Source organism: Aedes aegypti, chromosome 3, assembly GCF_002204515.2.
Source record: "Aedes aegypti strain LVP_AGWG chromosome 3, AaegL5.0 Primary Assembly, whole genome shotgun sequence".
In the NCBI taxonomy this organism is placed as follows: domain Eukaryota; kingdom Metazoa; phylum Arthropoda; class Insecta; order Diptera; family Culicidae; genus Aedes; species Aedes aegypti.
Window position 1 is genome coordinate 39,793,066 of NC_035109.1, and position 21,868 is coordinate 39,814,933.

A 21,868-nucleotide genomic window follows, 5' to 3' on the forward strand; every position below is an offset into this window, starting at 1 on the left:
ATCACTCATTCTACAGTAACAAACGTCGTTTTTCCATTTGGCAAAGATTTTTTCTGCAGAAAAATCACATTGACGGAATATCCAATTATAGCCGCTCTCGAGTGCTTCAGAGCCACTATTGGTTGATATCTCTCGGTCACGCGAGCCAGCAGAAGAACTCCTACGAAATGCTCCGCGATCAGAAATCCAATCTCATTCAATTGATGACACTTTGAAATCATCTTGTAGGCGTACACACCAAATTTTCGACAACCTACTAGCAATTTTATTTGCTGAAACTTATTCAGCAATACATAATTTTGCTGATGTACAGCACTTCTGAGATTTTTTACTGGAATTCAGCAATCTAACTTGCTGGATACTTGTCAACTCCATCCGGTTTACTGATTTCCAGTAATTTATATGTCAGATGAGTGATAACCAGCAATCAATTAGAAAATTTGCCGTAAATCGGTAAACATAATTACTGAACTCGCATCAACAATGTTTTGTTTTTACGGAGATGAACCAGCCTAGGGCTGAAAATCTCCTTAATAAAGCTATAATAATAATGTTTTGTTTGCTGAAAAACCAGCATACAGTATATGCTAGAAACTAGAAAAGTTCTTGACCACTCGCATGAAATTTTAAGACTTGCAACCAGTCACATTTTGTGTACATTCTTCGAAATATCGTATTTGGTAGGTAAATACTATACAGGGTGTCCGCAAATTATCCGTACAAACTATGAAGACATGGCTATATACAACCAAGCATATTAAATTCAATATTCTTGCATGGTTTTAACCATTGGCTTATTATATTCTTAAGAAGTTGGTTTGACACATTTCCGATTTCAAATATTTGTAAAACCAAGCCAAATATGTTAAGGTATCTTAAACGGAGCAGTTTTTCGAGCTTCATGACGGAAGAGAAATGTCCGTAGAACTCACTAGATTTGAACCGTATAATTTTCTATTTCCAGTCTAACTTGAACTGTAGGTTACCTCAAATAAGAATTGGACATTTGGATTCATCGCTTTTAGATTTTAGGGATAACACATCTCCAGTATGACTAGCGGCGCTCAGGAAAAACGTCTCCGAAAAAATTAACTTTGATTATCTCAGTAACAAGCAATCAATTCAAAATTATTTAAAGTTGTATTTTGTGTAAGCACATAGATGTATTATGAAAGGTACATGAACATTGATTTTTCATTGCTTCCAATGCGAGATCATCTTTCCCTATATTTTGCTGTTCGGATAATTTGCGGACACCCTGTATTCAGTTGATAACTAAATCTCGAAAACTTATTCAAACAGTCTCAGTTCTGAAAAGTGAACAAACTTACTTGATCGTGGACGCGCCTCTGATTGATTGTGATGCTGTACTGCGGGATTGCATCTCTATTTGATGAGATATTCTCCGTTGATTCCAACTCTGATCCATAGCTGTGGGGCGACTGTACCTCATTCATGTTTGTTCATTCACTGCGGCGTGTTTTATCACTGCTAGCTACTCTTTGCAAGAGGATATAGGCCCAGAGTCACTGTTAGAAATGACGAGTTCAAATTTCTAAATCGGTTGAGAAAATTGGGCAAATTTGCCGTCAAAAATTACCTTCAAGTAGAAGACTTTTGGTAATCCGAACCAAATAAGAAAGCGGATGGATCGTTTGAAGCGGTTGATCCTATGAATGATCTGCAGGCGGAAGGGAAGATTATCCTGTTCCAGAAACCAACCGGAAAACTATTACCATGTTCGTAAAGCCAAGATAGCTCGGGAAGCTTAGACGAAGCTCAACGACACGTTCGAGGAAACTGGCCTGACGTGGGAAGTTGTTCTGCTTTATAAGCTCATTCGGACCGATCTGGAATCCTGGAAACACCAAATTTTAATTCCTGTAAATCAGCAATTTGTTGCTGATTTTTTTGTGCAGTGAATTCAGCAATCGATCCAGTAAAATAAAAAATTCTGGATCTTTCAGCAAAGCAAAATCTCATCAAAGTGACAGTTGGTTTGCTGACCATGCAGCAAAGTACATTTGAATTTGCTGATCAATCAGTACTTAGCTATTCGTTATTGTAGGGGATTTTTTGCTGATTTCCAGCAATTTTGAGTCGGCAGCACCCGGCTGGTGAAAAATTTAGAAAATGTTTTTAATTGTTCTTATCAAAATGAAATGAAATGCTGCTGCATTATACGCCATAAACATTAGTTTTGACGAAAATACACACTATTTTTCTGCACTTTAAGGGACAGGGATGTGTAGAGGAAAAACACCATCCGCCGTTCCGGTATTGTTACCATTCTAGAAAAAATAACTCGAATGATTCTTTAATATTTCTCGATTACTTTTTCAAATCAACGTAAGTCACTTTCATGCGGTTTTGTGAAAAATTATGAGACAGAATCATAACCTATCTTCTAAAACTGTTTTACACTGAAAATATATATTGTTTTATATTACGAAATCGTTCGTTTGAACTACGAAATTGTTCGTTGTTTTCTGCAACGAAACAGTTTCGTAAAATGTATACAACCAGCTTCGTAATATGATTCAAGCTCGAAATCAAAACAAACAATGATTGTTATAATGTACTAATCATTTCGTAATCGAAATTCGTTTGTTTCGTATTCAGAACGAACATTTAAGAAGAAGCTTCTTATATTCTTCGGCTGCGGTCGTGTCATGTTGTATTTTACGAAATGTGTCTACGAAACCTTTCGTTGCAGAAAACAACGAATGATTTCGTATATTAAACGATCAGTTTCGTAATAATTATTTTCGTAATACGAACAACACGATAACGCACATCTACGAATTGTATATCGTACATCTTACGATTATTTCGTAAAGTCACTGAATCGCGAAATTCTGTCAAGTACAAATAATTCATACAACGAATGAAAATAGTGTTATATGTACGAAATCTTGTTTTACGAAATGGATTTTGGATAAAATACGAAGAGATGTTTTCAGTGTAAAATGGATCACCTTTTTAACATTTTTTCGCTTACATTTTGCATACAATGAGCTCGCGTCCAAAAACTATGAAGTTCCTATTATTTCACACAAGTTTATGACAAAATGATAAGCCGTTTTATCCCCCTTTTGTCACGTTTTTTGTATGAGTCCTCCAAAATTTTTGTAAGGCTTGTCACGCTTGGCTTGACCCCCTCCCCTCCCCTCGGAGCGTGACGTAATTTGTGCATGACCCCAAATTAAACGTTCTAAAAGTGAAAAATCGAGTTTTCAGAGCGAAACGTGTAGAATTTTGTCTGCGAAACATGTAGAGTCGATAAAGTAAGTTTGTATACGTTTTTGACTTAAGTCCGTATGAATAAGTTTTCGAGATTTCTTCCAAAATTTTAGCACCCTATTACGACGAGTGCTGTAAAAATGAAATTCTGCAACGAGTTGTGTACAACATTTTACACAAATTCTTAGCGAACTACTTAAATGTATCAGAAATCATATCGAGAAGCCCCCATTATTTTGAAATTTCTGCAAATTGTTGAGTAAAGATTCATTACGCAATTTAAAACAATTGCTTAATGAAAAAGCTTTGCACCATAGCCTTTACGCAAATGATTTCAGATGCTTACATGATACTTGATGGGCTACAATCCGCTACGTTGAATCTACGCCGAATGGATAATTCTTCTCCACTGGGCTCGGTCCTGAGCCAATCGCTTCCAGTCGCCCTGAACGTTAAGTGCCCTTAAGTCCTCTTCAACTGCAAAAAGCCAACGTGTGCGCGGCCTACCACGAAGCCGACGGCCTCGTCCGGGTTCTCTACTGAATATTATTTTTGCTTGTCGTTCTTCCGGCATTCGTACCACGTGACCAGCCCAACGCAGCCTGCCGTGTTTTATAAGCTTGATAATATCCACTTCTTTATATACTTGGTACAACTCATGATTCATGCGACGCCGCCAGATGCCATTTTCTTGTTTACCGCCGAGTATTGTTCGCAGCACTTTACGCTCAAAAACTCCAAATGCTTTCCGGTCGACCTCTTTTAACGTCCAGGATTCATGGCCGTATAGAGCAACCGGAAGGATAAGAGTCTTATATAGCGCGAATTTTGTTTTCGTCTGCAGGCTACGGGACTTAAGCTGGTTACGGAGCCCGTAAAAAGCCCTATTCGCAGCTGCAAGACGCCTTTTCACCTCGCGGGTAACATCATTATCGCAAGTCACTAAAGTACCAAGATACACAAATTCTTCCACTACTTCAAATTTTTCACCACCTAGCACCACTTCACTACCAACGTCACGATTGGAACCACGCTGTCTACCAGCGATCATGTACTTAGTTTTGCTGGTGTTGACGGTAAGTCCAATCCTCGCTGTCTCCCTTTGAAAAGGCACGAATGCCTCTTCTACGGCTCGACGATCAATTCCGATTATATCGATATCGTCCGCAAAACCCAGGAGCATATGCGACCGGATAACGATGGTACCGCTTCTTTGCACGCCCGCTCTCCTTATAGCTCCTTCGAGAGCAATGTTGAACAAAAGATTCGAAAGCGCATCTCCTTGCTTCAATCCATCTAAGGTTACGAAGGAGGTTGAAGTCTCATCCGCAACCCGCACACTTGATTTCGATCCATCCAACGTTGCACGAATCAGTCTAATCAGTTTCGCCGGAAAACCGTGTTCTACCATTATCTGCCATAACTCATTTCTCTTTACTGAATCGTACGCCGCCTTGAAATCAATGAACAGATGATGTGTCTGCAAGTTGTATTCCCGGAACTTATCAAGGATTTGTCGCAAGGTAAACATTTGATCCGTCGTTGATCGGCCCTCACGAAAACCAGCTTGGTATTCGCCGACGAAGGACTCCTCCAGCGGTCTCAATCTGTTGAACAGAACACGTGACATTATTTTGTACGCCGAATTGAGGAGCGATATTCCTCGGTAATTGGCGCACTCCAATCTGTGGCCCTTCTTATACAGAGGGCAGATGAGGCCCTCCAGCCAGCTAGTAGGCAATTCTTCTTCCTCCCATATCCTTAACAGAGTACGGTGCAGCATTTCGTACAGCTGCTCACTACCGTGCTTGAAAAGTTCGGCCGGGAGCTCGTCTTTTCCAGCAGCCTTACAGTTCTTCAATTCCTTAATCGCTCTTCTAACCTCATCTAGCGTCGGGGGCTCCACAGCTTGTCCATCATTGCTGATGATTAATCTGTTCTCAGACGCGCTCGAATCCTCTCCATTCAACAATTGCTCGAAGTGTTCTTTCCACCTGGCAGCCACCAAGATTTTGTCTGTCAGCAAGTTACCTTCGCGGTCATTGCACATGACGGGAGACGGCGCAGTTTTTCTCCGTACGCCATTGACAGTTTCGTAAAATCTCCGCATATCGTTTTGTTCGATGCTGTTTTGCGCCTCAGTAATGATGTCTTCTTCATACTGCCTTTTCTTTCTGCGGGGAATTCGTTTCTCGGCTGCTCTAGCTTCCTTGTACCGCTCTCTATTCTGCCGGGTACCAGACACTAACATCCGACTTCTGGCAACATTCTTCTCATCCGTCACATTCTGGCACTCCTCATCAAACCAACCGTTTCTGGGTCGTCTCTGAGCAGTACCTATCACCTCTCGCGCTGCTGTGCTCATCGCACCGTGGATAGACTCCCACAGATTGTTGAGGTTTTCGCCTACGTTGTATCCCCTTATCCGCTCATCAAGCTTCCGGCGGTACTCGTCTGCTACACCTTCTGTTGATAAGCGCTGGATATTGAAACGCAACGGTCGCTGTGTTCTTGTGTTCGCCACGGTAGACAACCGTGCACGAATTTTACTTACAACGAGATAGTGATCAGAGTCGATGTTTGGGCCTCTAAAGGTCCTCACATCGATGACATCCGAGAAATGCCGACCGTCCACCAAAACGTGGTCTATTTGGTTGCAGAGCTCGCCATTTGGGTGCATCCAGGTGTGCTTTCGGATGTCTTTGCGTGCAAAGTAGGTGCTGCTGATGGCCATCCCTCTAGCTGCAGCAAAAGTTATTAGCCTTAGGCCGTTGTCATTGGTGGCGGAGTGAAGGCTCTCCGTACCAATTGGTCGGCGTTAAGTCAGAGTGGACCAAGTGACATTTTTCATATTTTGAGAAAAACGGGCTCAAAGTCTAACGCTTTGTATTTTTTTATCTCAGTAAAATTTTGGTTCAATATTTCTACCCATCCTTGTGTTACTTTCAAACAATATAATGTGAAGTGATAAACATGAAAAATCACAATCCGAAACTCTGATAGAACGATTTTTTGATGGACTATGTGCACTTGGTCCACTCTGATTGAACAATTTCAAGAAAAAGAACAATCATCTAATGCTTGCGTGGTCAAACTGGGTGCATATCTTTAAGCTGAACATATTATCAAGACCCTTCGACATCAGTATCGTAAATTCTTCAATAATCCATATCTTCAATCTCAAAACCAGTGGCATTACGATACCTTGGAAATTAAGGTTTTGAAGGGTCAGGGCGTTGAAGACCAGAAATATTCAAATATGCGTTCAGTCAGAGTGGACCAAGTGCACATAGTCCATGAAAATCTTGAGTACCGACCAAAATATACTGGTCCAATAAGCGGGTTCTAGGACAGTCCATACATACACCATAGAACTACCATAAACTTCTATCGAACTCTGAAATCGACTCAAAAAATGCAATAATCAATCAGTTTGTTGCTATTTGACACTTGGTCCACTCTGTCTGCACAGAAATTGTTGCAATTTCTGATCACCTACTCAAATACGGTAAATGGCCAGATATCAAAATAAGATCCATCGAATTATGACATGTTTATGAGTTTCTATTGATGGAAACTCATTCCATGCCAAAAAATTCCATGCCAAAAAATCTGGAAAATAACTTGAAATGTCTTGCATTTTCTAGACTTTCTCAGCGCATCGATCGTTTTCGTTGTTATGGTATAAAGCACTTGGTCCACTCTGACTGCATACTTTTATTGATTTTTATTGATCATCCAGAGTAAATTTGTTACATATCTCTCTCAGTTTTCAACATTCATCAAATCGGATCAAAGTGAAATGGAGATAACGTTATTTTGCATCTAATGGCAGAATAATCCAATTTTCCCAAGTTTTGTACTTGGTCCACTCTGACTTAACGCCGACCAATTATAGGGCGGAAAAAATCCTCTCTTCCGACCTGAGCGTTGGCATCCCCGATAACAACTTTTACGTCATGTTTTGGGCACTCTCCATAGGTCTTGTCGAGACAATCATAAAACGCATCCTTCGTGTCGTCGGGTTTATCGTTTGTCGGCGCATAGATGTTGATCAGACTGTAGTTGAAGAATTTGCCCCGTATCCTCAATACGCAGATTCGTTCATTAATCGCATTCCACCGCATAACACGCTTCATCTGCTTCCCGATCACTATGAATCCAACGCCATGCTTCAGATGCATAATGGCTATTACGAAGCTGCATTATACAGTACAAGGCGTTTCATGATAGATAGGCGTGATGGGCTGATTTTTATTCATATTTTATTCTAAAAAATGACCCTCAGTTGATCCATAACTGTGGGGTACATTTCAACCGAAACTCTTTCAATGCTCACAAATGTTATTATTACCAGAACCAGTTCCAGCAACATTTTGGCGCAATGGCCTATACTGGTGCTTCTACCCTATTGGATTTTATAGCAAAAATAATTACAAAGTGGTATTTTCCATAATTTTACTTATTTTTTACACGCCTGCTTATAAAATGTACCCTACTACATCTGAACAACAATATCGAAGACTTGAGTAATCCTATAGCGCATTTAATTTATTTTTAAATGTTGTATGTTTGAATGTTGATAAGAATACTAATATGGAATTGGATCAATTTTGGAAATAAATTCAATACTTTTCCATTATTCCATTGAAATCAATTTTATGTTTGTCGAATTATATATGACGCCAATGAACTTCATCATTGATAAACCATTTTAAATTCAATATATCATTTGATAGTTTTTTACCAACTAGATGTAAAAACTGTACGAATATGAAATTGAGTCCCAATCAATCTACAACACTCATTCCCTTTCAGCTGCTGGAGGAGTTCCGTGACTTCCCGGCCACCTTCGGGGGCGACATTCCCGAGAGTGGCATCAAGGTGCGTGCCGTCCGGGCCGTTCCCTACGATGGCTGCTCGGAGATGGTGGGCCCACCGGAGAATGTCACCGCCATCGGCGTGCCGGTTCGGTTCGCCGTCATTATAGCGAGGTAAGTTTGCGCGCGTAAGATTTGCTGATTTATGTACATGTGACTGATGGCGGTTCGTAATTTTAGGTACAATTGCTCGTTCGAGGAGAAGGTTCGCAATGCACAGAGAGCCGGGTACGTGGCAGTCATTGTGCACAACGTTGGAAGCAATGATTTGGGTGAGTTGGCGATATCTGATGTTTGTGAATTTATGAATACTTCTAGAGGATTAAGACTATACGGGAATTCATTGTAGTTATCTATCCTCGCTCTGCCAATTTATAGAAGCAAATTTTAGGTTGCACTCTGCGGAAAGGTGTAAGCTTATCAAAATCCAAATTTCCAAATTGAGGCCAAATGGCCGAATACTCTTTAAAAGATATGATTATCAAAAGCAGCTTCAATATTTAAGTATACATCCAAGCAGGATTGCTTCTGAGCGAATGCTTTCTCGATATCGTATACAACTGTTCCAGTGGACTTTCTAGATTGTTATGTTGATTCACATGAAGAGAGAGCACGAACTGTATGATTGATAATGAGTTACAAATATCTCAGAAGAAAAGCTTCCAGACTGATTGGTCCATAACTCGCGATACTCGTCTTCCGTATTATTACGATAGGATCTGGGAATATACCCTGTAGCGAAACTTGCATCACGATAACTGGAAACATTTGTAAAATCTGTAACACACTTTCTACCTTATGGATTTTCTCGAAAAAAATCAAATTACAAAAATTGAATATTACCCGTCTTTCTCCACGCAGAACGCATGTCGGCCAACCACGCCGAGGACATCGTAATTCCGTCGGTATTCATTGGCGAAAGCAACGGCGTGTACATCATCGAGAGTTTCCTATACCCGCTGCCGTACGCGCTGATCATCACCGACGACATCCCATTCAACATTAACAACAACCTAATAATCCCGTTCGCCATCGTCGTGGGACTGTGTTTCATCATTATGGTAAGTCTCCCCATCCCGAAGAAGCAACTTATGCTTAATCGTGAAACTAAACATGTTGTAACGCGTGTCTTCCTTGTACTTGGCGGCGTGTGGGTTTGGCAGGTGTGCTTCATGATCATCCGCTGCATACGGGAACGTCGCCGTATGATGCGCCACCGCTTGCCCAACAGTGTGCTGAGGAAGATTCCAATCGTGAAGTTCGCCAAAGGAATGCAGTACGACACGTGTGCCATCTGCCTGGATGACTACGTTGACAACGAACGGCTGCGGGTGCTACCCTGCCATCACGGTACGAAGATTATGGTCGCTAACTTTCTGAAACCCTGAATTCAAAAGATCGGTTTTTGCTCCAGACTGCTCATTCGATAATAGGTTCTGTTCTAAGGGCCCTCCCAAAATTTGAACACATTTGGATGAAAATTGAGACCACACCGCTCACGTATTCATTTTGAATTACATATTTAACGTTTACCAAAGCGAATCCATTCCCACATCCAAACTCCCAGTGTTTTCTTGTGGAAGTGCAGAGGACTCCTCGGACACGTCAACATTTCCCTCCCATTCCAAACTATACTGCATTCGGACGCAGCCGGCGCCGTTATTGTTTGTTATATTAATGAGAGCACCAATACTTTCACATTGAAGGTGTTAGTGACCCTGAGTAGCGTCTTTTGGTTCCCTGTGTAAGTACAGTTGTTCTTGCAATAACGGAGTAGCAACTGCGGGTGGTCAATCATGCTAATGCTCATGTATCAGCGTAGTTCTAACTCTCAAGAGCACATGGGAAACACTAGGTATAACCGATTTAATGAATTACTTGCATTTTCCATAGTAATTCCTATTCGAATTTTACAGCGCTTGTGCACTCTCAGTTGTCATCCAAATCAGTTCAAATTTTGGGAGTGTACTAAAAAATCGACCTACCTACAATCGAATGAGCGGTGTGGAGAAAAAAAAAGTAGTATTGAGCAACTCTACTAATCATATTCTGATTTCATATTGCAGCATATCACGTCAAATGTATCGACCCTTGGCTAACGAAAAACCGCCGCGTTTGTCCAATCTGCAAACGGAAGGTTTTAGCCCGAGGAGAACGGAGGCCGCCGAGGCGGCGCTCCTCCACCGACAGCATGTCATCGTCTGATGCCGACGAAAACTCTCCACTGCTGAACACGGTCCAGAACCAACCGACTGCGACAAGTTCGGCGCCCACTCCACCGAACTACCAAACACTCGAGGGGGCAGATGGTGCCGCTACATCTTCGCCACGGCGCCCTCAGGTTCCGGCGAACAATTCCCACGTGGTCAATTTGAACGTCGATGACGAGATGTTGGTTCCCCCTCAAGCAAGCCTGGAGAACAGGGCAGGTCGTCGGTTCAATCCATTCGACCGTGCGGTTCAGCAATCCTCCTCGCAACAACCGGCCGCCCTCGAGGGTGGCGGTGAATCTCCGTACAGTCCGATCGGGGAAGAACAGCCGGCCAGCTCCGTATGGTCGCGATTTATAAAGTGAGTATCTACTTGCAGCAGTCGAATCACTGACGAGTAAGATTGGGAACACAATCTGGGTTGTCCTAGAATATAATAATTTACAAGGTTTTCAACAAATATGGTTACGGTATCAGAAGCGTATTAATGGACAAGGTCATTTGGCATTATTTCAAACTTTGTGAAAGATGAGAGTCATTTAGCATAATTTCAAACCATGTTTACAGTAACTAGTATTCCGAATTAATTTTAATCTATGTAAAAGCTTGAACAACTACCGTAAAACTCAACATTACATATGCATTGCAATTGGATTAAATGGACAAATTGAAGTTAAATTTGCGAAATTAAAAAAAAAATGCCCGTATTTTTGGTGAGAATCGAACTCATTACTCCCTGTTCACTAGATAGAGCGTGTTACCCCAACACTACACCTCAGTTGAGCTCGGCTAATTTTCATTCTTTTGCCGTGATTCGCACAGCCGAGCGGTCAGCAACTGAGTTTTAGCTGATATCTCAGCAAAAAATCAAGTTTGTTTATAGCAGCACCTGTTGGTGCCGCTGACATCAAACGTCACTTTTACTGGGATATCAACAAACGAACTTTAGCCGAGATTTGCACAGCTGTGATCGGCATTCTGATTTAAGTGTCTACGAGAGGACTCATAGACGCATAAGTTAGCCTGAATTTGATTTCAACTCAATAATCACGTGGTTCTCTTTCGCAAAGCACACTAATTTCGAAAGAATTAGATGGCCATCCAAACACAATGCTTTCTAATGTCGTAAACGAATAGTGTGTGGTTTTCAATTTTAGTGTTACGTAATAAATGATTGCTGCCTTATCGAACTAAGAACGTCGTGACCCATTGGGAGCCACGCACTATAGAAATCTCGTCCAGCACGTCGTTGGCGAGTAGTGTGTGGTCTGGGCTAGCCATTGCATATACATTAGAATGCATTGTGCTTGGATGGCCATCTAATTCTTCCGAAAGAGGTGCGCTTTGCGAAAGAAAACCACGTGATTATTAAGTTGAAATTGAATTAAAATTAACTTCTGTGTTCATGAGTCCTCTTTTGAATATTTTTAATGGCGGGCCTCTAAATTTGCTATTTCAACCAAGTGTCTAAAGACACTTTTTTCCTTATTCTGCTTGCAGCAAATCCTGGTTTGAAATCTAGAAGCTCCAGAAAAACATATTGCACAGGTCCTCCAGGATTTTTTTTTTCTAAAATTTCACGAAAAAAAAAAAGCTCAAGGAGTTCTTCTAGTCTAGGGAAATCCTGATATTTCCTGTGGAATATTTACGGGCATCCTTCCAGAAATATCTTTACAGCTTCGTCTACCAATTATCCCACAAATTCTTCCAGCGATTTCTTCAGAATTTGCTCCAGAAATTCCTTGAGCACTCCAACGCTACCCCACACACTTAAATTAAAATGCCGATCTCAGCTGTGCAAATCTCGGTTAAAGTTCGTGGGCTCGGGCTGACATCTCAGCAAAAATGACGTTTGATGTCAGCGGCACCCACACAAGCTACTATAAACAAACTTGATTTTTTGCTGACATATCAGCTTGGTGACCACTCGGCTGTCCGGATCTCGGCAAAAGAATGAAAATTAGCCGAGCTAAACTGAGTGTGTACCTTCAGTAATAGTCACAGGGATCATTCTGAAAATTTTCCCAGAGTCTGTCCCAGAATTTTCTCCACATTTTTTCTACTAATTCATCTACCGGTTTGTTCAGTTGTTACTTTAGGAAACAGCGTTGCAGAAATCTAAAATTCTCATATTGCATACTTAAGATTCATCACGATTGTAGCTCAGGGATATCATTCTTTGACTTCCAGTGGCGCTAGTGAACTAGAAACTTTTGCTTTTGTGGATGTCTTAGGATCCTGATCAGATCTCTTATAAAAATGGCGTATTCGGCAAAGTTGTTTGAGAAGCCAAGGGCCATCAATGATTGAGAAAGTTGATTCTAAATTTTGTCATCAGCTCAATTTGTAAAATTTGTAAAATAAGTGTTTCATTACACTTTTTTATTAAATTTAGGGGAGGGATTATTAGAGTATGTTTAATGTGCTCGCCTTACTAGTGATTTTAGTATTTTATTTTTTTGCAAAAAGTGAAGTGTTAAAGTTCAGTTACTAGTTTTAAGTGTTTCATGCCAATGAGCATGGAACACTTATTTTACAAATATCTCGGCAGCCCGATCACTTAAAAAGATGGCGTCTTTGACGGAGTCGTTCAGTAGCGCAAGGGCTATTTTTATGTAAGCCCTGAAATTAAAAATTGGCTAAAATAATGATAGCCCTAAAGCTACTGTACAACTTTGCCGAAGATGCCATTTCTCCAAGTGGTCTGGCTCTTGAGATATCTGCAAAACAAAAGTTTCATGTTCACCGCCTGATGGCAACAATTTTAAATGAACTTGTTCTAACAATAGTATACTCAAAATAATCCAAACGTCAAGACCATGTGAAAAATCACGTAGAACCTTGAAAATGAATTTTTCAAGAATTTACCTGACCAACGTAACAATCATCGGGACATGAATCGAAATGAACTGAAGTGCCTGTAATGTTCACTGAAGTTCCCCATTACCCTTACGTGAAAATCACGTGCACAGTCTTTATTCATTTTGACAGCTGCATGCTTTGTTCGGGCCTACCCCGTTTGGCATAATGCCATTTGGCATAATGCCGTTTGGCATACAGTCGTTTGACATAAAGTCGTTTGGTATAATTAGAAGATACTGCAAAGGTACAGTAATATCCGGGACCATAAGATGTGTCATAAAATATCATGTTTCTTCTTATTTTTTAAATAGCATGGCATATCTTGGGCGTTGGACACATTTTTGTAAAAATGTGCTATAATATTCCGAACACAATGGCCCCGAAAGTTATGTATGATGCAATGCCAAAAAAAAGCTTTATTATATATTGGTTTCCTTGAAAAATGAATATTAGAAGTATGTCTTATCGATAACTGACAACGGAATATACGATCGCGAGCAGTTTATCAACACCTCTTTGCTTAATGGAAGAAATTTGATCAAATTACATGTTTTGCACAATTATGCCAAACGGCTATCATGCCAAATGACATTATGCCAAACGAGCGTTATGCTAAACAGCTATTATGCCAAACGACTGTATATCAAACGGCATTATGCCAAACGGGTTAGACCCCTATGTTCATTCTGTATCCTTCCTATACTCGTGTGTTGATATTTGCTGACGATCAACGCAGATTCATCATAGCCGTAAAAGATCAGAACTAGTACAGACTGTGAAAAGTGTTCTTCTTAGCAGAAAATTGAAGTAAGTAAATGTTAAAATTTGGAATACCTACATGAGTTTTGTTAAAATTGTGTATATTCTGTTTTACTTTTTTTTTTCTAGCTATCAAAAATCTAAATCGCAGATCAGTGGCCCTTAGGGCTTATTTATATTATTTAGAAATAAAATAAATAATAATTCAATTTAATTGAACTAATTTGAGTTCGAAACAGTTGATGAAAACCAATGTAAAATAACGTAATGTGTATCTAAATATTTATTATAAAAAACTAGAACTTCACCTACTGTTCACTGATACAATTCGTCAAACGTACGAATAAAACACGTAGGGGAAGGGTGGTAAAATGAACACGTTAAGGAAATCATCTTGCTTCTGATATAAAAACGAGGAATCTGTTAAGTTCTATCGCACAACATCAAAATATGGATCGTATCTATAGTAGCGACATGCATTCAGACTGAAATAGCTAAATTTTCACATATTTTTATCGCTAACAAAAAACGATGCAGATGTTCATTTTGTTGGTAAATTGAACAGCTGTTGGTGGTAAAATGAACATCATGCAAAAAACGTGAGGAAAACAAATATTTTTGAAAATTTCCCTTGCGTTCCCGAAAATATATCCATTAATGATTGTAACACATTCAAAAATAAATCTAATGGTATCAGATTTGGTATTATATCATAACGATATTCACCTCAGCTAAAAGTTACGTCAGTTCTAATTTTCAAATGTGGTTTTCTAAAATCTTAGTTTTCGTTGATATTTTCACCTCAATTGACCTTCGTATCAACCCGAACACTCCGATTTATGCTCTAAATCGTCCGTGCGTGATAAAAGTTTGATCAAATTTGTATTTTCTCGGTAAAAGGCACGGTGTTCATTTTACCACCCCTGTTCATTTTTCCACCACTTCCCCTAACAACTACCGGATACAGCAGTGACGTCAGATAAGTCCATGAGTTCATGCGTTCATTCATGGTTACCTTTGATTCATGTTAGTGCTACGTGAAAAGCGCGATGGAAAAAACTACGTATGTTTTCACGTAGCCTTGACGTTTGGATTATTTTGAGTGTAGCTCTTGAGTGACTGAACAACTCAATTGTTCGGTAGATTATTCTAACAATTGTTACGATTTCTTGTGAAATGCTTTGTATTTTTTTTTTGTGGGGAATTGAATTGAACAATTTCAAAAGAAGATTTTATAAAATATCATCATGTTTAGAAAGGTATTAAAGGAATCCTGGCAATATTCTAGGTGATAGATGCTTGATAAATTTACATTAAGATTGACGGCAAATTTTTAATAATTTTTAACAGAAATCGAGGTAATAATTGGCATTCGAAATTTCTTTGAGAGATCACTAAAATGATAATTCTAGCATAACATATGATCTTGCCTTAAAAGCCATTGGTAGCTAAGTGTGTAGCTTGTTGTTACTGAACAAACGAATGGATTTACACGTTATTCAACAATGCAACGATGAAGAGAAGATCCTCATCTATCTCCCAGTCATGATAGTTTTTGTTTTCGGTCCATTCATTTGATCAAAACCAACAAGCTACACGCTTGGTTACCAATGGCTTTTAGGGCGAGATCATAAGTTATGCGACAATTGATGAATGCTGATAAGATTCTTAGTGGATTGTAGGAGAGATCCCCACTTGTTTTTTTTTTAATTCTTAGTAGATTTGTAACGGTTTGATAAAAGCTGAGCCAAAAACAATGTCAAAATTCATGAAAGATTTTGTGTATTCTTGGGCAAATTTATTAAGAACTCTCTTTGATGATTTCTGGAGTTAACGATGATATTGATTCTAGATGAAGCCTTGTCTGTATTACTAGTTTGTATGGTCCTTAATCTATGAAAGAGTTGAAATGAGGCCCAACAAGATTTTGTATAGATTTCTGTAGATTCTTTCAATCATTCTCTACAAATTGGGAAGATATTTATGAATAAACAAATAGCAAGGTCCTTTGGGTATTTTAAGCAGATTTTTGTTGTTGACGAGATTCTTGGCCAAATTTTTGATATATTGTATGGAAGATGCTTTTTCGAATGTAAGTCGAAAATTGTATATCGCTCCATAGAAGTGGCGCAACCAGGGAGTGAGGGATTTGGTGGTCAAATATGCGTGTTAAAATAGTGAAGTTTACTCAGGGTGTCTACTACCTGGAAAAACCTGGAAAACCTGGAATTCTCAGGGAATTTTATCCAACCTGGAAAAACCTGGAATTCTCAGGGAATTTCGGCTACACTCAAAAAATTTTTTTTGAAACAGTATTAAATGGTAGAATATGTCGTTTTTGTGACAAAAATTTCCTCAATCAAAAATATTTTCGGCTGCGCCGCTATCAAAACACTAGTTGACAAGAAATTTCCTCAGAATTTGGTCTAAAAATCCTAGAGCACTTCAAAGCATCCACAAAAGTTTATTCCAGAGTTTTTGAAAAAAAAACCGTTTCGAGTTTTACAAATATTCATCCACGATTACTCTTAGGACCTGCTCCAAGAATCCATCAGGCATTATTCGATGATATCTTTTATAAAGAAGATCCCGATAAATTCAATTCTAGGATTCCTCATTAGGTTCCTACAGAAATTTCTCTTGGAATGTCTTCAGCATATCATCAAAATATTGTTGCTGTGGTTCAAACATTTCTCTAATAATTTTTCAAATAAAATTACCCAATCTCTATGGATTATTCAAAATTTTATCCAAAGTTCAGGAATTCTGTCCGAATTTCTCCAAGCAATTCTTTCAAAATGTCTTGTAGGACATTATTAGAGATTCTATTTTTTTTTTAAATATTGTAGGAAGAATTTCTTCAAAAATTTAGGAGGTATTTCTGGTAAAGATGCATCGAAGCAAAGCCACGAATTTTCTAAAGTATAATTCTAGAGAAACAGACAGCCATTTGTGTTGAAAATTTAACTCACTGGTCACTCGCTGGAGGTGGAGGAATTTTGAATTCTTGACGATGCTTTAAACGGGAATGCTGGAGGAAGTCCTACAGAAATCAATGGAATTTTTGGATGGATGATTCCTGATGTGGTTGTCTTAAAAAAATCCAGATTGAATTAACGATGGCATGTAAACCGAAATTCTTGGAAGAATTATTTAGAAAGTTCACGTTCAAATCTCAAGATCAAGTTCAAATCTCAAAACAAATTCTTGAAGAAATCATCGGAGTAATATGTTAAAAAAGCTAAAGCAAATCGAGCTGCTATATTTGTCGTAATGTCATAAGAAATTCCAAAAAAGGGCATTAGGATTGTACTTAAAAAAATGTGTGTTCAACTTAGGAATCAAACTCTCATCTCGTGCTACCTGATAGGTTTCTTTTAAGATTCACAATTCATTCATTAATTTTTTTTTAACGCTCTCCAAAAAAATATTGTAGGTCCGTTGTTGATGTCCATACATCTGAATCCAATTTTAATGTGATTATAGACCGAAGCCACACCTCAAATTTTTAAGAGCACAAGACTTAAGAACCAAACGGCGCTCCGCGTTAAAAATCTATCCCATTGGTCACCACCAGCAAGCAAGCAAGTTGATTGGTTTTCAACGTGAACTGTTATCGGATACTCTCGTCTTGTGCACTTGAAAATTCAAAGTTTGGCTTCGTTTTATAAACCTTAAGGGAAAAAAATTATTTATTAAAATCGAAAAGACATTTTTTTTTTCATATATGAATTAAAACCACTTTCATATCATTTGAGAAACACTTGATTTTCGTGGCAATTAAATAAAAACCACATTTTTTTTTCATTTGTTTACATGTTATGAACAAAAAAGATTATTGTTTTATTGAAGTGAAACATACTTTGGTAGATAAATTTATTTTCAGAAATACCTTTTATTAAAAAAAAAGATTTAATCATCTAAAATTAACTATTCACATATTTTGGAAAATTTCTTTACCCTGGATTTATTTTTTTAAACCTGGAAATCTCAGGGAATTTCATTTCTGTAAATTAGTAGACACCCTGTTACTTAAATCTTCAAGTCGATTTTTTCTATTAAAAACATCGTCTCAAATTCAAATTTACAAACATTATTACTTCTATGTACATTTGTTGATTTTTCCGCATTTTAAAGGGCCATGTAACCAAACATGATTGAGTATTATTCTTGAGATTCTTGAGGAATGCGTTTAGGTTTAGTGCCAATAAATATCTTTGTTGTAAAATGATAGCATTTGAATCGCAGTTGTTGTACAAAGTGCAATATCGCGACAGTCCGAAGGTTAAGGCACAGACAAACAGACGTAACAGTTAGAACAAATCGCAATCAAAATCATAGTCGAGAGAACATGTACGCCCAATGTTAAAATCGTTTTATTTGGCTGACGCCTTATACCATCGTCCTCCCAGGCATTCCTTATCGTTTTCTTTCAGTACCTACTACAAAAAATTCCAAGGCCTTCTTAACAGTTCTTCTTGGCTTACGCCATACTGGTACAGAGCATGCTTCTCAGCAGAGCACTAAGCACTTCCACAGTTATTAATTCAGAGCTTCCTTTCCCTGCTAACCACTTTTGCATTCGTATATTGTGTAGCAAGCCCGAAGATACTGTATGCCATGGGAAGTCGTGGAAGTTTTCAACCCATAGATATCCTCGACCAGCTATTTGGATCCTCGAATTTTTACAATATCCATTGTTATCATTCAGTTCACTATCTTAATTATGTCAAATAACCCTCACTATTAGTATAGTTCAAAATTATGCCAAATGTCCGTAATGCCAAATGACCGTTTTGTCAAATATCCTTTTGGACCAATTAATCATATTCTTACTTTAAAAAAAGGCTAATTCTAAAGGGTTGCTGAAAGCTCTTACAATATCTTCGATCCGAAACCTATATTTTGATTAGAAAGATGGATCGTTCAATCGACACTGAACCAAAATCATAAATCTATCAGTAACACATCTCATCTCTTATCCCCCCCAATCCAGCAAAATGCGCTTCTTCGGCCGTAACGAGCAGCGCCTGGAGGAGATCCTATCGGACGACGACGAAGACGACGACGATGTACCGCCGGCCACCGGTGATACGCTTCCGATCGCCACCGCCAGCCGTAGTTCTGCCGCCGCCAGCAATAACATCCTGAACAGCAACCTCAGTGGATCGTTCCACGGGGAGGACACAACCGACGACGAGATGGTTGGCGCCAGCTTCCGCGATGAAGCTAAGCGACGTCAGATCCGATCCGCGCCCAATCTTCCCTCGACCAGTGGAATGGCTGGTGGCTCGTTAGGCAGTGGCGGTGGCCGTCTCGGCGTAGCAGCTCTACCAAATGTTAACTTTATTCCCAGCCAACCGAGTCGAAGTACCGGCGATCCGGGGCGGCGTTCAAACCGTTCCGGTGGCGGTGCCGGCAGCTCCGGTGGCCACTTTCCCGTGTAAATAGCTAGCATAAATGGATAGAACAGAGCAGGTAAGTCCATTGTTCATCATATATTTTAAGAAGAAAAGATGAATTCGGGAATAAACTATTCAGAGAAGTGATACGAGCAAGTGGAGAATTATGATTCACCCGGTTAGGTTTAGCAGCTCTAGGCACCCGTCGGATGCAACTTCCAGTTTATATAAAACGTTCGGTTGGTGCAATGTGGACCTCTTTCGTTACTTTACACCATAAGTACCTAAAACATTTGTTCGTATTCATTTTTGTGTCATTTTATTGGAAATCAACTCTATTCGATACTCGTTTGTAAGAAAATTATAGGGAATCTTTAGAACAAAATAAAGATTCTTGAATCTGAAATTGTGTAACAGAAAGCCTGAATGTGATTGGATTTTTTTAAAGTCGTTTATTTTTTAAATATTTTATCCATTACGAATATTAGAAATAGGCAGTAAACTGAATCAACTATTAACCAAAAGAAAAGTAATTCCATTGTGTTACACCTCAATTGTGGTAAGGTTGGAATGCGGGAGACAGGATTGTCACAGCTCATTCAATATTTAACCATCCTTTTTCCGATAGTGAACATTTGCGTTAGTTGCTAGTTGGACAGTTGAATTAGGAATTTGTAGGTCACAAACACAGCTCCAAATATTTGTATTTAATCGATCACGTACACTCACCCGGACACTTTTATTATAAACATTGAGGGAAAACATATTCTGAGCGTGAGATGTAACCATGTTGTTCGTGTTTTGTTCGATTAACTTAAAAATATCCATATCCTTTATTCGATTATTTTGTGTCTAAGACCCTTCCCTAACGGTAGGATTATCAAATATTGTTCGTGCTTTTCATTAGCATCGAAACAACACTTACCGCGCATAATGAATACACATAGACGCTGTACAATATTAGTCATCTATTATAATAGTAAATTTAAGGAAACACATACATGTCGAGAAGAACAGATCGGAAATGTGAATTTACTATTTTTAATCACGACAGCGTAGTATCATGCTTGTAAGAAGAATAACATGGAAACTACTCTACTGCCAGTCGAGTCTGCTGCTAGGAGGATTATGTTGTTCACCTTATCGTGTGTACCTAAATAGTAGAATGTGTTATTGCTATGAGCTATAAGCGATCATTAAGATAATAAAAATGAACAAAATCTGGAATTTCCTGAACCAAAATCTGACGAAGAGCAAGTAACAAATAACAGCAGGAAACGAACGCAGACACACGCAAATGCAGACAGAAGTACCATACGTATGTAGTGAGTTTTAGTTATCTGGGTCATAGTGTAGTATCTCGCAGAATATCTCGCAAAGAAAAACATCCACAAACACAAACAAAAAAAAACAACAATAAGGTAATGCAGATGGAATAAACTGAATTTGACTGAAGCCAACTGGTCCGGTCTGCCTAGTGATGTATCACTGCCGCGATTTAGGTGTCTGACTTCCACCTGCTTCTGTCTCGGTCCTCTACCAGGCATTTCATCTTAGAAGAAGTTGTGATGTACTTTTCCGTAGGCGTCTCCATATTAAAAGTCGCTGATTTTCCTTTACGGTCAAGAATCAAATTTCAAAGGTCGCAATAAACCCTATAATGCTATACATCGATTCTCGAATACTTTTAGAACTTCATTCTTAAGAAAAGAGTACATTTAGGTAGTTATTAAACTCAAGTTATTAAACTCTCAAAACATTGAGATGATTGGAGTTGTAAAAGGTTCAATGGTCTGCCGAAATATGGCAAGTTAAAATATAATCTAATCCGATCTGTCTGAATACCGACCAATTCTCCAGATAATCATCCAGGGACTCGTTCTGGGTCACGAAAATTCTTTCGGGGATTCATCCAAGAGTTCTTCTTGACATTCCTTCAGAAACTCTCCTATGAATTTCTGTAGAAATTTCATCAGAAATTATCATAAGGATTACGTCAGGGATTATTTTAGGAAAATCTCTACAAAAATTTCTCCAATAGAGCTCTACATTAATTCCTTTTGGAAAATCTCTTCATGAATCCTCCAGAGATTTTTGCTGGGATTTCTCCAAGAATACTGGAATAATTTCTCCAGAAAAATCTCTACAGGGGGTTTTCCAAGGATTTCTCTACAAATTCCACCAGCAAAATCTCTACAGTGATAAATAGTTCTTCCAGAAGCCTTTCAGATATTCCTACAGGAGTTTCTCGAGAGACTCATCCAGAGTTCCTCTAGTAAAATCTCTACAGCGATTTCTGCAGAGATTTCTTCAAGAATTTCATAAAGGATTGGTTCAGAAAAATCTCTAAATGATTCCCTCTAGAAATTGTTCCAGGGATGAGCTGTATATTTTAATAAAATATGATTTTCGTCTACGCAGTCTAAAAATCCGTTGAAAAAATAAAGACAGCGGAGTCAAAAAGCATATTTGATGTTCCACGGATTTTTCAGGAATTCCTCCATAGATTTCT

General features: G+C 38.9%; 1 protein-coding gene across 3 annotated transcripts in view; it reads left to right on the plus strand.

Annotated features, from left to right (window-relative positions):
* Positions 1-20,811, plus strand: part of LOC5580273 (E3 ubiquitin-protein ligase RNF13) — a 64,866-nt gene extending 44,055 nt beyond the window's left edge. For 2 of the 3 annotated variants that reach the window (XM_021853775.1, XM_021853776.1), the window contains exons 3-8: positions 8,062-8,237; positions 8,304-8,395; positions 8,985-9,184; positions 9,278-9,473; positions 10,190-10,694; positions 18,951-20,811. In XM_021853775.1, the coding sequence (XP_021709467.1) occupies positions 8,062-8,237; positions 8,304-8,395; positions 8,985-9,184; positions 9,278-9,473; positions 10,190-10,694; positions 18,951-19,401 (1,620 nt within the window). In that variant the 3' untranslated portion in view covers positions 19,402-20,811. The remainder of the gene's footprint in view (positions 1-8,061; positions 8,238-8,303; positions 8,396-8,984; positions 9,185-9,277; positions 9,474-10,189; positions 10,695-18,950) is intronic. The other variant, XM_021853777.1, reaches the window with a different exon arrangement.
* The last annotated feature ends 1,057 nt before the right edge of the window (positions 20,812-21,868 follow it).